At 39.6% G+C, this 16,536-nt stretch overlaps 1 protein-coding gene across 1 annotated transcript in view; it reads left to right on the top strand.

The window, feature by feature from the left end:
• Positions 1 to 16,536, top strand: part of HSF4 (heat shock transcription factor 4) — a 38,019-nt gene that overhangs the window by 18,713 nt on the left and 2,770 nt on the right. Inside the window, exons 2-10 of the mRNA XM_075281880.1 lie at positions 720 to 828; positions 911 to 1,038; positions 3,134 to 3,258; positions 9,095 to 9,170; positions 11,699 to 11,763; positions 13,295 to 13,394; positions 14,886 to 15,010; positions 15,448 to 15,672; positions 16,075 to 16,180. Of these exons, the coding sequence (XP_075137981.1) occupies positions 720 to 828; positions 911 to 1,038; positions 3,134 to 3,258; positions 9,095 to 9,170; positions 11,699 to 11,763; positions 13,295 to 13,394; positions 14,886 to 15,010; positions 15,448 to 15,672; positions 16,075 to 16,180 (1,059 nt within the window). The remainder of the gene's footprint in view (positions 1 to 719; positions 829 to 910; positions 1,039 to 3,133; positions 3,259 to 9,094; positions 9,171 to 11,698; positions 11,764 to 13,294; positions 13,395 to 14,885; positions 15,011 to 15,447; positions 15,673 to 16,074; positions 16,181 to 16,536) is intronic.

A 16,536-nucleotide genomic window follows, 5' to 3' on the forward strand; every position in this document is an offset into this window, starting at 1 on the left:
TCTCACAACTCTAATGTTGATTCATTTGTAGATAAATGGATCTATTCTGTGGCTGTTTAGTTTAGAATCAGCTGCAATACTTATATATAATATACTATATATATATATATTTCACAGGGATATTGTATTTCTTGCAAAAAGAGACTTTTACATTTTGCATTAAAGTGGTTGTGCGGGAGTAGATACGAATAAAAGTTAAACAGGTTGGAAGAGGTAGCTAAAATAAAATACATGAAAGGAAAAATTACAAAAATAAAACTGAAACTAAAATTTTAAATAACATAAAGTAAGTAAGGGAAGGGGGTGTAAGGGGCCTTGGGCATGATGGACAGATGAGAATGTGAATTGCCTGTAGATGTCAAAGGAGATTATAAGAGATTGAGAAGATCTGAGGCAATGGGTATAAGGAGGGCTTCAGGGCAACCAGTCCAGGGGAATATGGGTAAGTTTTTAACCAATGAAAAAATTATCTAATGTAGATTTGACCTCATGGAAAGGGTAGTATTTATTTGCAGGAATCTGCAATTATCTGTCTAGAAGGTAGAAGGTCCACAATAAGGTCCTCACAAATAATAAAGCCAGGTTTTGCAGAAGACCAGACATCTGACTCCGAAGTCAGATGGTTTTAAAATTATGGCTGATTTAATATAAAGTCCTTTGATCTAAAGCAGTCAGCAATGTGTTATAAATGTTCACCTTTTGCCATCTTCTCTTTTCAGAATGGAACCAGCTTCCATGTCTTTGACCAAGGTAGATTTGCCAAGGAAGTCCTACCCAAGTACTTCAAGCACAATAACATGGCCAGTTTTGTGAGGCAGCTAAATATGTGTAAGTGCACGATGAGCGAGTATATATTTCTATGCAGTGTGAAAAAGGCATTATATTTCTTCAATTTTATTATTATTTTTAGATGGATTTAGAAAAGTAGTGAATATTGAACAGGGAGGACTGGTAAAGCCAGAGAGGGACGACACAGAGTTTCAACATCTCTACTTTCTACAAGGACATGAACATCTGCTGGAGCATATCAAGAGGAAGGTAAGTCTCACTTTATTTGTATATACAAAAAGAATGAAATCTTACAATGTTATGATCTTATCTTATGATAGCAACTTATTTCATTCATCACATCAAATATACTATATTAGTGGGTGGCACTTTTCTTTTACTTGATACTTAATCAACAAGAGTAGAGAGAAGACAGAATTGTACCCATTAAAGAACAGAACTTGTTTATAAAGACATGTGGCTTCACCCCGCCCCCGAGGAGCCCTATTACCACTCACCAGCAAAGTGAAAGGCCCCTTCATTCCAGCAATCGATAGGACTCTCAGAAGTATGACTCCCACGGATCATCCAAGTCAGGAGTTAACTTGTTCTTTGTATAATGAAATATTACACAGCTTTTCCTATATATTTTGTCAGTGGTTTCCAGATCTCTGCCTTTTCTCAGTGAATGGAACATTAATGTTACTGTCACTCATAGGGATCTAGGTCTACACTGTCTACCAATAAGTATTTGGACACCCATGCTGATGAAGATCTGCGATAGTGATGTACGGCACGCCTTCCGCTGTTAAATATCATGAAGGAAACAGCATTGGCAATAGTAGCATGCAAGATGCCACAAAGTGCAGAGTTGTTGGATTTCGAGAAAGGGGTAATTATGGGGTACCACAGAAATGGTCGATCCTTAAGGGACATAGCAAGCAAACTGAATTACCCAAAATCGACAGTGGCCTATGTGATTACGAAGTGGAAGGGGAACGATGATTGTCGGAATGTGCCCCAAGTCGGCAGACCCCCAAAACTGGGAGATACTAGAGATTGACGGATGCTGGCCTGAGAAACTGCACCCAACCAATAGCTCACATACACCAGGAGTTTCAACAGGGATCCGGGAGTATTGTGTCTATCAATACCATCCGTAAGAAAGCATCTGCTGGGTTCTACCAACTATTGAATATGAAGAAATGTTGTTTTTCTATTCCACCGCAGGTGTCCAAGTACTTATTGGTAGACAGTGTACTTTTACACATCTGGAAGTTTGTTAGAATGCTATTCTATATAATATATCAGCTGTGAGTTAAGATGAGCATGATATTACGTAGCACATGCCTTTTTATAAATTTGACATCATTTATGGCAGTCCATGCACCAGTCTAGCAAACCTACTTCAGCTAGGAGCTGCCAAAGGCTTGCTTTATAATTTACATCAGTTTATGGCACAAATTACAGAGAATCTTTCTGGCCATGGGAGTCAAAAAAATGAGAACAAGGCGAAATAAAACTTGAGAACCCTCAAAACCTGGAGAGTGGGTAGTCTCAGATCTCCATTCTCAAAAATCTCTCTAAACTATTGCTGGACAATCCCTTTACAGAGGACCAGTCACCAAACCACGCTCCTTATCCCCTCAACCACCATTATTGTCTCTTTGAAATAGACAGTGATGTTTACCAGGTAATGAATAAATTGACAACTGGGCATGAACTTTCCTTGCTCTAGCACTTTCCAGTGGAAAACAACAATGCCAGAGCAGCTTTTGTGTTCTGATATTGCATCCCTCCACTCCCACATGTCCTGCATTGGTTGTCTGAGAAGACAAAACAGCAATATCACATAGTACCTTTCAAATATAATTATTAGGAAAAAGAAAACTGGACTCCCTTAGGATTTAAGATAACACAATGGTGCAGATTTACTAATCCTGTCTAGTAATCTTAGACCAGACATCAGATTTGTCACAGTGGTTAATGCTGGGTGATAAATCTGGTGCGTCTTTACACTGGCTTGTCTACGTATACACCACCCATTACTTGGCATAGTCTGTGACAGAAATCTGTTCCAGAATATTGGAGCAGTTCTGGTGCACTTTGTTGCATTTTAATCCCTGCCCCATTTCCCATGGAGGCCCGTCCTCTTTTCGTTCCTTGTTGGATAAGCCAAATAAGAGCTTCTATAACACATAACAATGTAGGCAATTTTAAGAAAGATTTCTTGCACAATTAAGTCAGTAAATGACTGTAAGTTTATGGAATGGTGACAGGTCCCTTTCATTTATTTTTATTACATGCATGTGAGCATCTTAGCATTTGCATTATAACTGCACATATGTTTTGTCATTCTGTCTAGGTGTCTGTTGTGAAAAGTGAGGAGACAAAACTGCGACATGAGGATGTGAGCAGACTACTGTATGAGGTGCAGAGCTTGCGGAGTCAGCAAGAGAACACAGAGTGTCAGATGCAAGATATGAAGCAGTGAGTTGTAATATAGATATGACTCCTTATAACAGGATAAGATAAGATAATCCTTTAATAGTCCCACCATGGAGACATTCAATGTGTTACAGCAGCATGGATAATACAGTAATATATAATAGAAGGAACACACACAAGCTCAGAATAGCAGATAGAAAAAAAGATACTAGGAGTCATAGCAACTAAGAAGAAAAAGAAAGACTTCAGGATCATTTAGTTCTCTGTGCGGAGTGATCTTTGCTTGGCCTGATGTAGATTATACAGCCTGACCGCAGTTGACAGGAAGATCTCAAATAGCGCTCCTTCTCACACTTGGGGTGAAGCAGTTGGTCGCTCACAGTACTGCCCAGTGCTGTCACAGTCTCATACATGGGATGAGAGTTATTCTCCAGCATGGAGCTTACCACGGACAGTATCCTTCTGTCACTCACCACCTATACTGGGTCCAGGGGGCCCTCCAGTCTATTTCTATCCTTGGCTGCTATGCTACTCCCCCAGCAGGCCACTCTGAAGAAGATGGCTGATGCTACTACAGAGTTGAAAAAGGCCCTAAGAAGTGCCCCCCGGACTCAGGCCCATAGCCTCCTGAGCAGATAGAGCCTGCTTTGACCCTTTCTGTGCAGGGCATCCACGTGATCAGCCCAGTCCAGTTTATTATGAGGAGCACACCCAGGTACTTATAGATCTTCACTATCTCAATTCCCATCTCTTGGATATCCACCGGAATTGGGACACTTCTCCGCTTACTAAAATCCACCACCATCAACTTGGTCTTCCCAGCATTAATCCCAAGGTGGTTCCACTGACACTGTTCCACAAAGTCCCGGTTTAAGTCTCTGTATTCCCTGATATGGATATTGGTTGATGTATTAAGGCCTCATCTTTTGTCATAGTCTTGAAATCATTCCACATCATTTAAGATTCCCAGATTTGTGGTCTACCCCTTATTACAGAATATTATATTGTATATTGAACAAATTGCTTTGCCAAAATTGTTATATTCACTGGCAAAAGTTATTGAATAGATTCAGCCAGTATATATTGACTTACATATTAATCCTCTCATCTCTAATGTACAATTATAAAAATTAATTTGATTAATTCAGCAGAAGAAGCAAAGTTCTGATTCTCATTAGAATCCGGTAAAAGGAAAATGTTTGTTTTGGTGCCGTGTTAGCCAGTGGTTATAAAATATAAAAAAAACAAAAAAACTTTGCAAGTCTTCAGTAGGTGATACCTTTTTTAATGGCTAACTCATAATGATGACAGAATATGACGTTTCGAAGCTTCCTCTGAGCTCCTTCTTCAGATATAACTAAAAACACCTAGAGGCTGCATATTTATAACTGGACACAGGGGTAGGATTACAGGAGGGAGGGGGGAAGAGGCTTATTACTATATACTTATAAAAACAAATAATCAATTGCCAGATCCCAGGTTCTTATATTAATGGCTGTCTTAATGATTTGTATAAAAAGACATAAACCCACGTGAGATGTTCATTCCATTGTCCAACGTCTGGAATAGGGTCATGGCCTTGTACTCATAAATCAGTTGCTGTTTCCTTGATTTAAAGTTCCCTTTTAAGATCAAGATTTTCATGTCACTGGTGATATTATGATCTTCCTGGCAAAAATGATTTGGCATGGGAAGATCAGTTCTCTGTTGTCTGATTGTATGGCGATGTGAATTAATTCTCATTTTGAGTTTCTGTCCGGTCTCTCCAACATACAGATTTTCAGTGGAACATTTGGTGCAAATGATCAAATACACCACATTAGGCGTGTTATAGGTGAACACACCTGGGATTTTATATTCCCTGTTAGAGTTTGGGATCTCTATCCTGTCAGTGGTCAGTATGTGCGGGCAGGTCTTGCACCTCTTCTGTCCACATGGAAATGTTCCTTTGTTAGTTGGAGGTGACAGTGAGCTGCTAATAATTATATTCCTGAGGTTTGGTGGCTATCTGTAGCACAGGAGAGGGGGGGTCTGAAAATATGGATCTTAGACGGTTGTCTTTTTGCAGTAGTGGATGTAGTTTGCGTGTGATACCTCTTAGTGTCTCCAGGTGTGGGTTATATGTGACGACCAGGGGCACCCGATTGTTCTCCTGTTTGGTATTATATTTTAATAACTCCGATCTTGGTATTCTGGTGGCCCTGGTGATTTGGTTATCAACTGTTCTTGGATGGTAACCCTGCCTCAAGAATGTGTTTTTGAGGCCCCCAAGGTGTTCGTCTCTATCTGCAGGGTTTGAACATATGCAATGGTATCTGATGGCCTGGCTGTATACAATGGAGTTCTTTATGTGTTTAGGATGAAAACTATCCCATCTTAGGTACGTAGGGCGGTCAATTGGTTTCCGATACAGTGATGTCTCAATTTTGTTGTCCTGTATCTTGATGACTGCATCCAGGAACTTTATTTCGGAGAAGGAGTGATTGAGGGTCAGGTTGATGGTGGGATGGAACTGGTTGAACTGTTCATGGAAGGTTTTCAGCTGTTCCTCAGACCCGGTCCAAATGATTAGGATATCATCAATGAAGCGATAGTAGGCCCGAGGCCTAATGGTGCCAGTGGATAGGAAGTCACTCTCAAGCTTGGCCATGAAGAGATTAGCGTACTGTGGCGCCATTTTGCTCCCCATTGCGGTGCCGGTCCGTTGTAAATAGATGCAGTCACCAAAGGAGAAGTAATTGTGAGTGAGGATGAATTTTGTCAGTTTCACCACCGATTCAGCGTTCATACCTCGTTTTTCCATGTAAAACTGGCAGGCATTTATACCGTCCTGGTGTGGGATGTTGGAGTACAGGGATTCTACATCCATGGTGGCCAGGATGGTTCCATCTGGAAGGGGACCTATAGTAGATAGTTTATTTAATAGGTTTGTAGTATCCTGAAGGTAGCTGGCTGTATCTTTCACTAAGGGTTTAAGAGTACCCTCCACCCATCCAGAGATCTGTTCAGTGAGGGTGCCAACACATGAGATGATCGGTCTCCCTGGGTTCCCAGGTTTGTGCAGTTTTGGAAGCATATAAAAGGTTCCTGTCCTTGGGCTTGCTGGTATGAGGCTGCTTAGGCTTATTGCTCCATCAGATAGGCCGGAGATCACCTTTTTCAGTTTTTTGGAGTATTCCACTGTGGGGTCTGAATCCAACTTGGAGTAGTAGTGCATGTCATTCAGTTGTCGGTGTTCTTCCTGTATGTAGTCTGATGTGTTCATTATGACTATAGCACCACCCTTGTCTGCTGGCTTAATGATGATGTCTTTGTTATTTCTCAGGGATTTTATGGCCCTTCTTTCCTGGGCACTGATGTTAGATGGCAGTGCTTTGTTTGTATCCAGTATAGTGGATTTGACCATGTGTCTGAAACAGTCTATGTAATTATCCAAATCAAAATTTCATCCAGTTGGAGGTGTCCAATCAGATGTCTCCTTTTTTGCTAAGATCGGAACCTCTGAAGGGGTGGGTTGGGTCTCCTCTGTGTCATCTGTGTCATGAAAATATTCTCTCAAGCGCAGTCTCCTGAAAAAATCCTCCATGTTACTGCACAGTTCAATTTTATCCATGGTTTGTTTTTTTTTTGTGTTTTTTTTTTTACATTAGAATCCGGAAATTGTTTTTGGCCACACCTCAGAGTCTGTAATGCGACATGCAGGCTTTGTCCTCCCACTTCAAACTATGATCAGGGCTGATTCTACCATTTCAGCTGCCTGAAGTGACAGTGAGCCCCTAGAACATGTGTAGTGATTAAAAGAAGCCAAGGACGTACACCCAGCTTCAATGCACGCTTAAAGGGATTGTCCAGGAATTTAACAAATTATGGAGGGGCCCAAAGCAGGAGTAACATTTTAATTTAAAAAAAAAAAAAAAAAAAAAAAAATCTTGCCTCTCCCCAACAATCAACTATTCACTATGACAGACCATTTGGTCGCCTGTGGATGCCTCGGAAACCCTGCACCCCACAGGACCCTGAGGCGAATCAGTCACCTCAGTGGTCACTGGAGATGAACTGGTGATACATGATCAGGTCACCAGTCCCTGTCCAGCAACATCACCTATCCCTATCATGTGAGACGCAGGGTTTTCAGGGACTGAGGCATGGCACATGCCCAAACCAGCTATGGTAGTAGACACCAGAGTGCCGGGGACAGGTGAGTATGTTTTGTTTTTTTAGATAGATAGATAGATAGATAGATAGATAATCCTTTAATGGTCCAACCATAGGGAAATTCAGGTTAAGGTTATACCTGCCCCGGGTCCCTCCAGAGTTTTTTTTCAAATCCTGGAAAACACCTTTAAAAATAATGTTCCATAGTGGCTTCCATGCAGTATAATGTCCCATAGCATAGAGGCCCCTCCACACAGTATACTGTCTCACAGTAGCTCCTCCACACAGTATAGTATCCTATAGTGGACTCCAAAACCAAGTATAATGTATAATAATCAAAGGCATGGGTCTTCAGGCTTCCTACATCAGGGACTGCTGAGATCTGTGATTGTCTCAGCAGTCACTTGGGTTACCCCAGCATTATTACGCGTCATGTCACCATGTGACCGCTGAAGCCCAGTTGCAGACCTTAGCGGTCCCTGAAGTTATTGAGAAGGCTGAAAGACACCCAAAGATGATGTGAACCTGTGCCAGAGCCCAGAAGAGGCAAGTTACACTGTCTGTTTTATTTATAACCGCCTCTGGATCTCTCCTCATTATACTCTGAAGTCTGAAAGTAAATTACAGTATAAAGTTTCATATAGTTGTCTTTATTAAGACTACAACAAACCTTCTACTGAAACATAGGGTTCTATAGTGATCTAATTTTGGTTCTGTAAAAATAGTGCCGTTATGGCATACAGCTATGAGAAAATCCAATTATTAGGACATAATAAAAATACTGGTCTCAAATTTAACTACAATGTTAGATGAACAACACATGAAAAACAACTCTGAGTCATTATGTATTTAACAAAACTAGCCCAAAATACAGACGATGTATGTGAATTAAGAGGTTAATTAGTAGAAATGTGCTGATAATTAAATCCCCTTAATTGATAAGCAGGAAGCATGACAACCTCTATAAAAGCAGAAATTTTAGCAGTTTGCTGGTCTCGAGCATTCAGGCATATCTTAAAACAATGCCAAGGAGCAATAATTCATATTAATTAATAATTCATAATATAATAATTATAATTAATAATGATTAATGATGAATTAATAATTAGCAATGATCTAAGAGAAGCAACTATTGCTGCCCATCAAAGAAGGAATGACTATTTCCAAACTATTTGAAATTCATACTTTTTTAGTGAGAAAGATTATTATATATTTAAGTAGAAAACAGTCAAGATAGTTGAAAATCATCTCAAGAATGGACATCCCAGAAATTCTGAGAAAATGCGACAAATCCAAAAAGTACATCTAAGACTATGCAGACCTCAGTTAACAAATGTTTCATGGTCATGACGGTACAATTAGAAAAAGAAAGACTTAGAGGGCGTTCCCACTAGCGCCGCTGTCCGCCCAGGGGTTTCTGTCCTAAACCCTGGGGAAACTGGACAGGGGACAGCTTCCCGACGGTCAGCTTTAAAACTCATGCATTTGAATGAGTTTTTAAAGGTAACAGCCGGTGTCCGTGTGCAGCCTCTCCGCCTGGAAACCATTTTTTTTGCATAGATACAAAGTCGTATAAGAACCAGATGTTTTTGTTGTGTTCCGATATCTAAAACTATAGAATTCAAAGAGCCTGGACTTTACTCTTGTCATGACTGTACAATATTGATAATTAGTGAGCAGAATATTGTGATTATTATTAGCGATGCCATTCTTCTTTTGCTAGGCAGAATGAAGTCCTGTGGCGAGAGGTTGTTTCACTGAGACAAAACCATTCACAACAGCAGAAGATCATCAACAAGGTGAGTGTCTAAGCTGGGAAATGAACTGTTCCATCTCCATTTGTTTAGATGGGGGCAATTAGTTGTAAATCCATAATAATAAGATATCTGGTCCTGTGATCATAGATGGAACATTCTCACACCTGCCCTCCTCCAACCTATTCCCAACATTACTTCTAACACATATATCAATGTAATATACTGATGACACATACATAAATACTATATTTCCTAATGATATATACATTAACACTATAATTCAGTAATGGTATATATATACAAGAGGCTTCTTTTATTACAGTACATTTTACATAAAACAAAGTATCCAGTAGGCACATTAGAATACACATCATAGAGGCATGATAGAATATGTTAAAACAATTATACAATAAGGACAGTAGAAAGTACATACAAATCTAGATTATTAAGTATAATTATAGGTTACCACTTATATCATAATGGTGTAACTACAGAAAATTCTGGAAGTGGCCGAGAGACATTTGCATCAAATTTATTAAACACTTGTTCACTTGCTGTTCAACTATGACCCTAATTCTATCTGAATTATTTAATTTGCTTATGTATATAGGGCTCAAAATCTAAGTTACCTATCAGTATGTCTTTGTAGTGTGGGAGGATACTGGAGTACCCAGAGGAAACCCACCCAAACGCTATGCAGATGTAGTGCTAACCACTGAGCCATATGCTGCCCTACTTATAGGGGCTCTATCAGCAAAATTATGCTGTATGAGCCCCACATATGCGTGAATCCTATTAATATTATAAAGGTGAAAGTTTGTGAGTTTGGATGTTTGTGGGTTTGTGTGTTTGGATGTTTGTTCCTCAATCACGCAAAACCCGCTCCACCGATTTGGCTGAAATTTTCCACAAACATAATTTTTTGTCAAAATAGCGCACATACGTTTTTCCCAGGACCCCCACAAAACCCAAACTCACATCACTATCTCTGTAATCTCACACACTTTGGACCATAGCAAGCCACAAAATTCATATTACCCTCTACAGCAGAGGTCAGCAACACCTGGCACACGTGCCAAGAGTGGCACTCCTGCCATATTTCACTGGCACACCAGCAGCACAGGACCTGCAAGAGTTAAATGAAGTCCAAGCGTCCCTTCAGTGCTCTGCTAGAGCTGAGGCATAAGGACACTCCCCTTTGAGAGGGGTGCAGGAAACCAAGGGGGTGGAGTTTAATCGCTCAGGTCTCTGCCTGCTATAGTGGTCTGCATCCTGCAAAGATTCCCCGAGGAGGAGAGGAAGCTGCTAGCAAAGTGAAACTGAAAAACACACAGGTACATAGGATTACTATTCTCATTAATGTCCGGCATTTGGGCTTATTAGTTTAGTGTTAGTAACTCCATGTGCCTCACATTAATAGGAATAAATCCCATCATGTCCCTCATATTAACCCCTGTGTGCCCCATATAAAGGTTACTAATATGTGAGACATATGGAGGTACTAATAAAAGACCTCAATAATGAAGATACTTAATTATTACCTCCAAGTCTCTCCCATATCAGTAACTCTTACACAAGGGTTAATGTGAGGGACATGATGGGGTTAATTGCTATTAATAAGAGGCACATGGAGTTACTAAACTGTCATGCACAGGGACAGACTTTATGTTGCTTGCTCAACAGTATCCTGTGCCGAAAACGTACATGTACTGGCGGTAAAATAACAAATCATACAATGTCGTATATCAAAGTATATTCACTTGAAATACCTCTTTCCCAAATACACTATGTAGAGTTTCTCAAAACACCGTATAGCAGCTGAAATACAAATTAACTTGAACACAAAAGTCTCATGTGTTCTCAGTATTACAGCAAAAACAAGATACAAAGTTACATTTCATATCCCATACCTTATACACAGTACGAAAACCTTACCTGCGCCTGTATTTAGCCACTTCTACAATCACCGCAGACGAAGTCGCGGGTACCAGCTAGTATAATATAAAAACATATATGTAAATCATACCTATCGTGCACAGTGGGCGGTGATGCACGATCAAAATCCGCCTCTTTGCCCACGTGTGAACGAGCCCTAAGTGTGAGAGAAGCAAACAAGATGGAGTCCACAGACTAGCACAACAGTAGCGGTACAATAAAGAGAATTAGGAAAGAAAAACTGGAAGCAGGTAATAATAGGCAGATGTGCCCTGCTGGAACTCTACAGTGACCATAAGGACAATGCACTAGAAATCATTATGAAGCCAATATTCTTATATAATATACTATATCCTACATAGTCTCTTCACAGAAAACACTAGTGTTAAAATGTGAATACTGTTTAATAACGGGTACTATAGAAATGTGTATAAGGAATAATAGTATACACTATTATTCTTATATAATAATTCACATAAGGTATATTGTATTTTCCCTTGGTGGCACCTATATACAGGTATAGTGAAATGTGGATATCATTATCAGTTGTTTTCCTTTGCTTATCGTTGCATACAGAGGGTCAAAGGTCAGTGAGTTCTGTCACTAACACCTGATTCTATGCTTTTTTATGACAGTTAATCCAGTTTCTGTTCGGACAGCTGCCTCCTGGCCCCTCCAGCACTGGGATAAAGAGAAAGATGTGAGTGCCTGCAGGAGATCACCCCCCACCCTGCTCACAAAACTCCCCACTAACAAAATCACAAGCTCAGCGAGGCCCCGAGTGCGGGTCACCTGACCCACTCACCCTAGTGATGGGCACTGAATGGACCTGCTGAGTCAGATCTGCTGACCACTGGCTTTCAAAATACTGTGTACAAAGTGCCCTCTCAGCTCCTGGGACTATTGTGGGGGCAGAGAGAGAAAGGGAAAAAGCATCCCAAAATAGGCAAATAAGCATAATAACCCAACATTGATAACAAGGGTTATTGATACAAGCACTATCGAAATGTAGAGCTATAAGCTACATTGAGAACAGCTTGAGATTTCTCTAAAAATAGAATAAAATCAGACAAAACTATATGAATAGTCTTGTAAGGATCATTCTGTCCCTTATTACCAACAAAGGTATCAATAATTACTTACATATATAGTATCATCTTGAGAAACTAGTAAACAATTTACCTGCATCGATATAATTCTACCCCAAAATTTATATTTACCTGTTTACTTGGGGCCTCTCGAGAAAAGGCTTCCAATAACTGACATGAAAATAATGGTGGTATCTCTAAGGAGTTGTCTTGTAAATAAGTATATTGGCTCTCAGCGGACCAACTCAGTCAGAACATCAGCAGCATACCCTTAGTATAAACAAGGTGTCAAAAGTCAGAGTAAAGCTTTGGTCACACAAGCGTTCAGTGACTATAGGGACCCCATTCCACCTAAAATATGCTCCATCTTGCTATAATATGAAAGTGTTACCAATGTACATAATAGAAAGGGAAACTTCGTGACTTTACATATAACTACTTCCTTCACCTGTAGAACTGTCTGACTGTGAGAATGTATGGGAAGAATATGCAAATCTGTCTTCCATGATGTAATTAGGAAGTCAGGTGCCTCAGTGTTGCAAACCAATAGAGGGCGCTCACTGGAATGTGCAAGCCTGTCTTCCCTGATGACAGAATCTCAGTGATATAGCCCAATAAAGGCTGCTCCCTTTAACATCATGCTCAACCTTCCAAGAGGCCTTTGTTTTGCAATGATGCTGGGATTATTACCAGGTATATTCTCTCAACCGAAGACGGCCGTTTCGATGTTATTGCATCTCGTCAGCCCGGTGTAGAGAAGATTAACCTGGTAGAGGTGAGAGGCTTAGACAGGGTTAGAGGGATATCGTCACTCCTTGGGGAGAGACCACTATATAGGTGTGTGGAGACTTATTAAGCCTTTAGCACTCCACTTTGCAAGGGACCATGGTCCCTAACTGTGAGAATGTAGTGATATAGAGTATAATGTGGAAAACCGGTTTAACACGCTGATACCTTGATACAAAAATCTCTCTTACCTGTATTTGCCCAATAACCACTCAATCATTTCTGTTCTCTATTGTGTGTACAGCATTTTGTTACAATTTGGAGCATTTGCAGATCTTTAGTTGCTTTATCCTTTGTATTGATGTCCATAAGATTTATGACTTTTAGATAAATAAATACAAATTGTTTCTCTTTTAGACCTCTTATGTTGGATGATGGGAGCTCTGCCCTACCACTGTCCAAGTTTAGTAGGCAACTTCCTGTAGATTCCCTGCAAGACCCATATTACATTCAGTCGGTGAGTTTGCAGTTGGTACGTTGTAAATGCAGGAGCTTGTTTTAAAGCTAACCCCAGCATATAATAAAATGTTGAGCTAGTCATAGATATACTTGGACTAACAAGACTAACTATATTTTCCCTAAGTGTGTAATTTTCCAAATTTTAGCTGATATACAGTCCTTCTTTGCATTTTCACACCCACAATATTGGAAGTGCAATTACATTTTTTGCTTTGAGCAAATAAATTTTAGCCATAAAATATTGACATATTAAGCAAGCTGATGACATTTCCTGGTTGAATAATTCATTGTATTATATGTAAATATATAAGTACCTTATAATGATGTGTATTGCTTAGTGTCCACAACCTGATACAACTGCCCCAAATTTGCTTGGACTGTCTCAAGAAACAAACTTGGAAAATCGGACATGTCCTGTATACCATGCACCCCCAAAACTCCCTTATGAAAAAACCAATCTTCATTACAGGACTGCAGTAATGCCTTTTAGCTTTCAGCTTTAGAGATGACATGTAAGAAGGTTAAAGCTACCATATAGCATCGATACCAGGTTATGCCGGTATTCCATCTGTGAACGGGTTATGTAGTGCCAACTATGGTAAATACTATAAGTTCCCTTAAGGACAGCAAAACCTGGAGGGCATGAAACAAGTAAATAATGTTGAGTCTCTTCTTTACTTAGATAATGAGCTCTGAGTTATTAGGAACACATATATACTCTCCTATGGCCAAGACAATAAGGCTGGGTTTACATGATGCTTATTTTACTTAAAAAGATTGTCCAGGATTTGAAGGCAATTGATACTGATCAGAAACTGTATACAGAGATCTGTACACTGTAGTGATGGCGCGTGGACCTGCAGCCCCACTCCCATTCACTTGAAGAGGAGCAGGGCTGTTTCTGGCTGTATTCATAGTATGGTGGCAGAAACACCTGTTTCGACCCCGACCTATCTGATACTGATGACCTATTCACTTCAGGTCCTGGACAACCCCTTTATAATTGCTATATTCCCTAGCACATGTCACTATCCATTTCATTTGTATGATAACAGCCATTAAATTGAAAACCTCTGGTTTACTGGCATAGTAGACTTGTGTCACTTGTTACTGTAATGAAAAGTTGCATGTAGTTCTTTAACAAAAAAAAATCACCATCTAAGCCTAGCCTAAAAAGAATATTTTGTGCAGTTAACTTTAACCCCTTCCTTCCAAAACCACTGTTTGTTCATTTTCTATTTTTACACCCCTCCTCCCAGGAGCCATAACTTTTTTATTTTTCAATTCATAGAGTTCATGAGGGCTTATTTTGTGGAGGATAGGCCATCTATATTAGAAACTGGATAACCCCTTTAATATTCTGTATGATGTACTGGCAGCATGAAAAAAAAATCAGAATGGGTTGGAATTGCCATTGTGTTATTCCTGCTTTATACTGTATGATATTTATATTTAGTTTTGAGTGTCTCATACTGTATTCTCTATGTAGCCACCTACAGATCCAGCATCCTCTTTAAGCAGCCCTGCTGTCAGTGCCGGACCCATAATATCGGATGTGACAGAAACTCTACCCACAAACTCTGTGAATGCACAACCTAACGCTGATGTGGAAAGGTAAAGAAAAGATGCATGTATTTAGATCAGGATATATACAGAGCATTATAGGAGAATATGTTTTATGTCTCTAAACTTTTCTGCCATCTTGTACTTGTGTGATTTCAGTCCTGTTACATTGGCACTGCTGTGCACCCATGTTTCTTTATCTGGTGTAGCTGTGTATTTGGATACGTTGACCTGATAATTTAGTTACCAAAGTAATTGTCTCCATTTTTTCATGTTTTTGTGGTCTAAAGATGACTCCATTATCTGTAAAATAAGTGAATTGTGTGTGAAGCTTATGTAAAAATCTACTTTAAGGCATGGCTGAGTCAAGATGGATCTCATCTTGTCCAAAGTAAATTACCCTATAATAAATCTTTTTTTGTTTTATTGCCTCCAAGCTGTTTCTCATTTATTAAAGTCCTATTTGTGGTCATTGTGTGCACTTTTAGGAGTAAATGTCTCCTACTGATTAAAGAGGAGCCGATCAGTCCTGTAGTAAAGGGATCATCTGAAGCCGACGTCTCTCTAAGTGCCTGCAGTGCATGCTCTGACCCGCCAGTGTTGCCAGTTGCAATGGTTCAATACATACTGGAAGGAAAAGAAACTTGTAGCCCATCCCAGACCTCAGGATCCCAGCAACTGGAGGCACGAGGACGGAGAAATCCCTTAGAAAGGTTGGTGAATATTTAGCTTTATTACTTTGTCCAGTGGACTGTTATGATTTGTGCCTTACTGAATGCTTTCACCAGAATGGGCCTATAATGTATGAAGGCGATGCCATGCTCTTGTCCATACTGTTATCCTATCAAGAGCTTTTTGGGGTAAGGCCTCATATTGCAAAAATACAGTGGTTTTGGCTGCTGTGAAAAAGCAGTAGAAAAAAAAGTAGTGGCGCTTCAGAAAGTCGCAGTGTTGCCCTGCCCTTAATATGTGCTACATTTTACTGAGGGGCTGTGTGGGCCCTTCGGTTATTGAGCCCCTTGGAGATTTGCACCGTTTATTAGTGTCAGAAATAACTCTTATATATGTACATGTGGACATAGAATGAGTAAAATGTGTCCATTCCCTTTCCCTAGGCAAGAACTGCCAGAATCCCTGGACAGTACAGATGTTAGTTTGGAAGGACTACAGTTGCTGCTCAGAAGTCAGCATTATAGTCTGGATTCTGCTGCTGTTCTAGATGTAAGTATTTCTTGGATAATGTACAGATTTACTTATTCACAAAGTATTTGAATTTGATGGATAAATTATTTTAAAATATTACTTTCATGCTGGAAGTGCTTATCCAAAAGATTAAATTTAGCTTTTCCGAAATTGTTGTGTTAGTGTTAGTTACCTTCAATTTGCCATTTCTTAATTCAATAATCAAAATAGGTTTAAAGTTGACTAAAGCGAGAGATTATCAATTCATTTAATATGTTATGTAATTGTTTGCTGTCATTGACTAAAATTATGAGTAAATAGTGTGATTTGCCAATTACCATTGAATATTCATCACCCTGCACTATATGTGTGTAATATATATATATATATATATA

This window comes from Leptodactylus fuscus, chromosome 7, assembly GCF_031893055.1.
Source record: "Leptodactylus fuscus isolate aLepFus1 chromosome 7, aLepFus1.hap2, whole genome shotgun sequence".
Taxonomy (NCBI): domain Eukaryota; kingdom Metazoa; phylum Chordata; class Amphibia; order Anura; family Leptodactylidae; genus Leptodactylus; species Leptodactylus fuscus.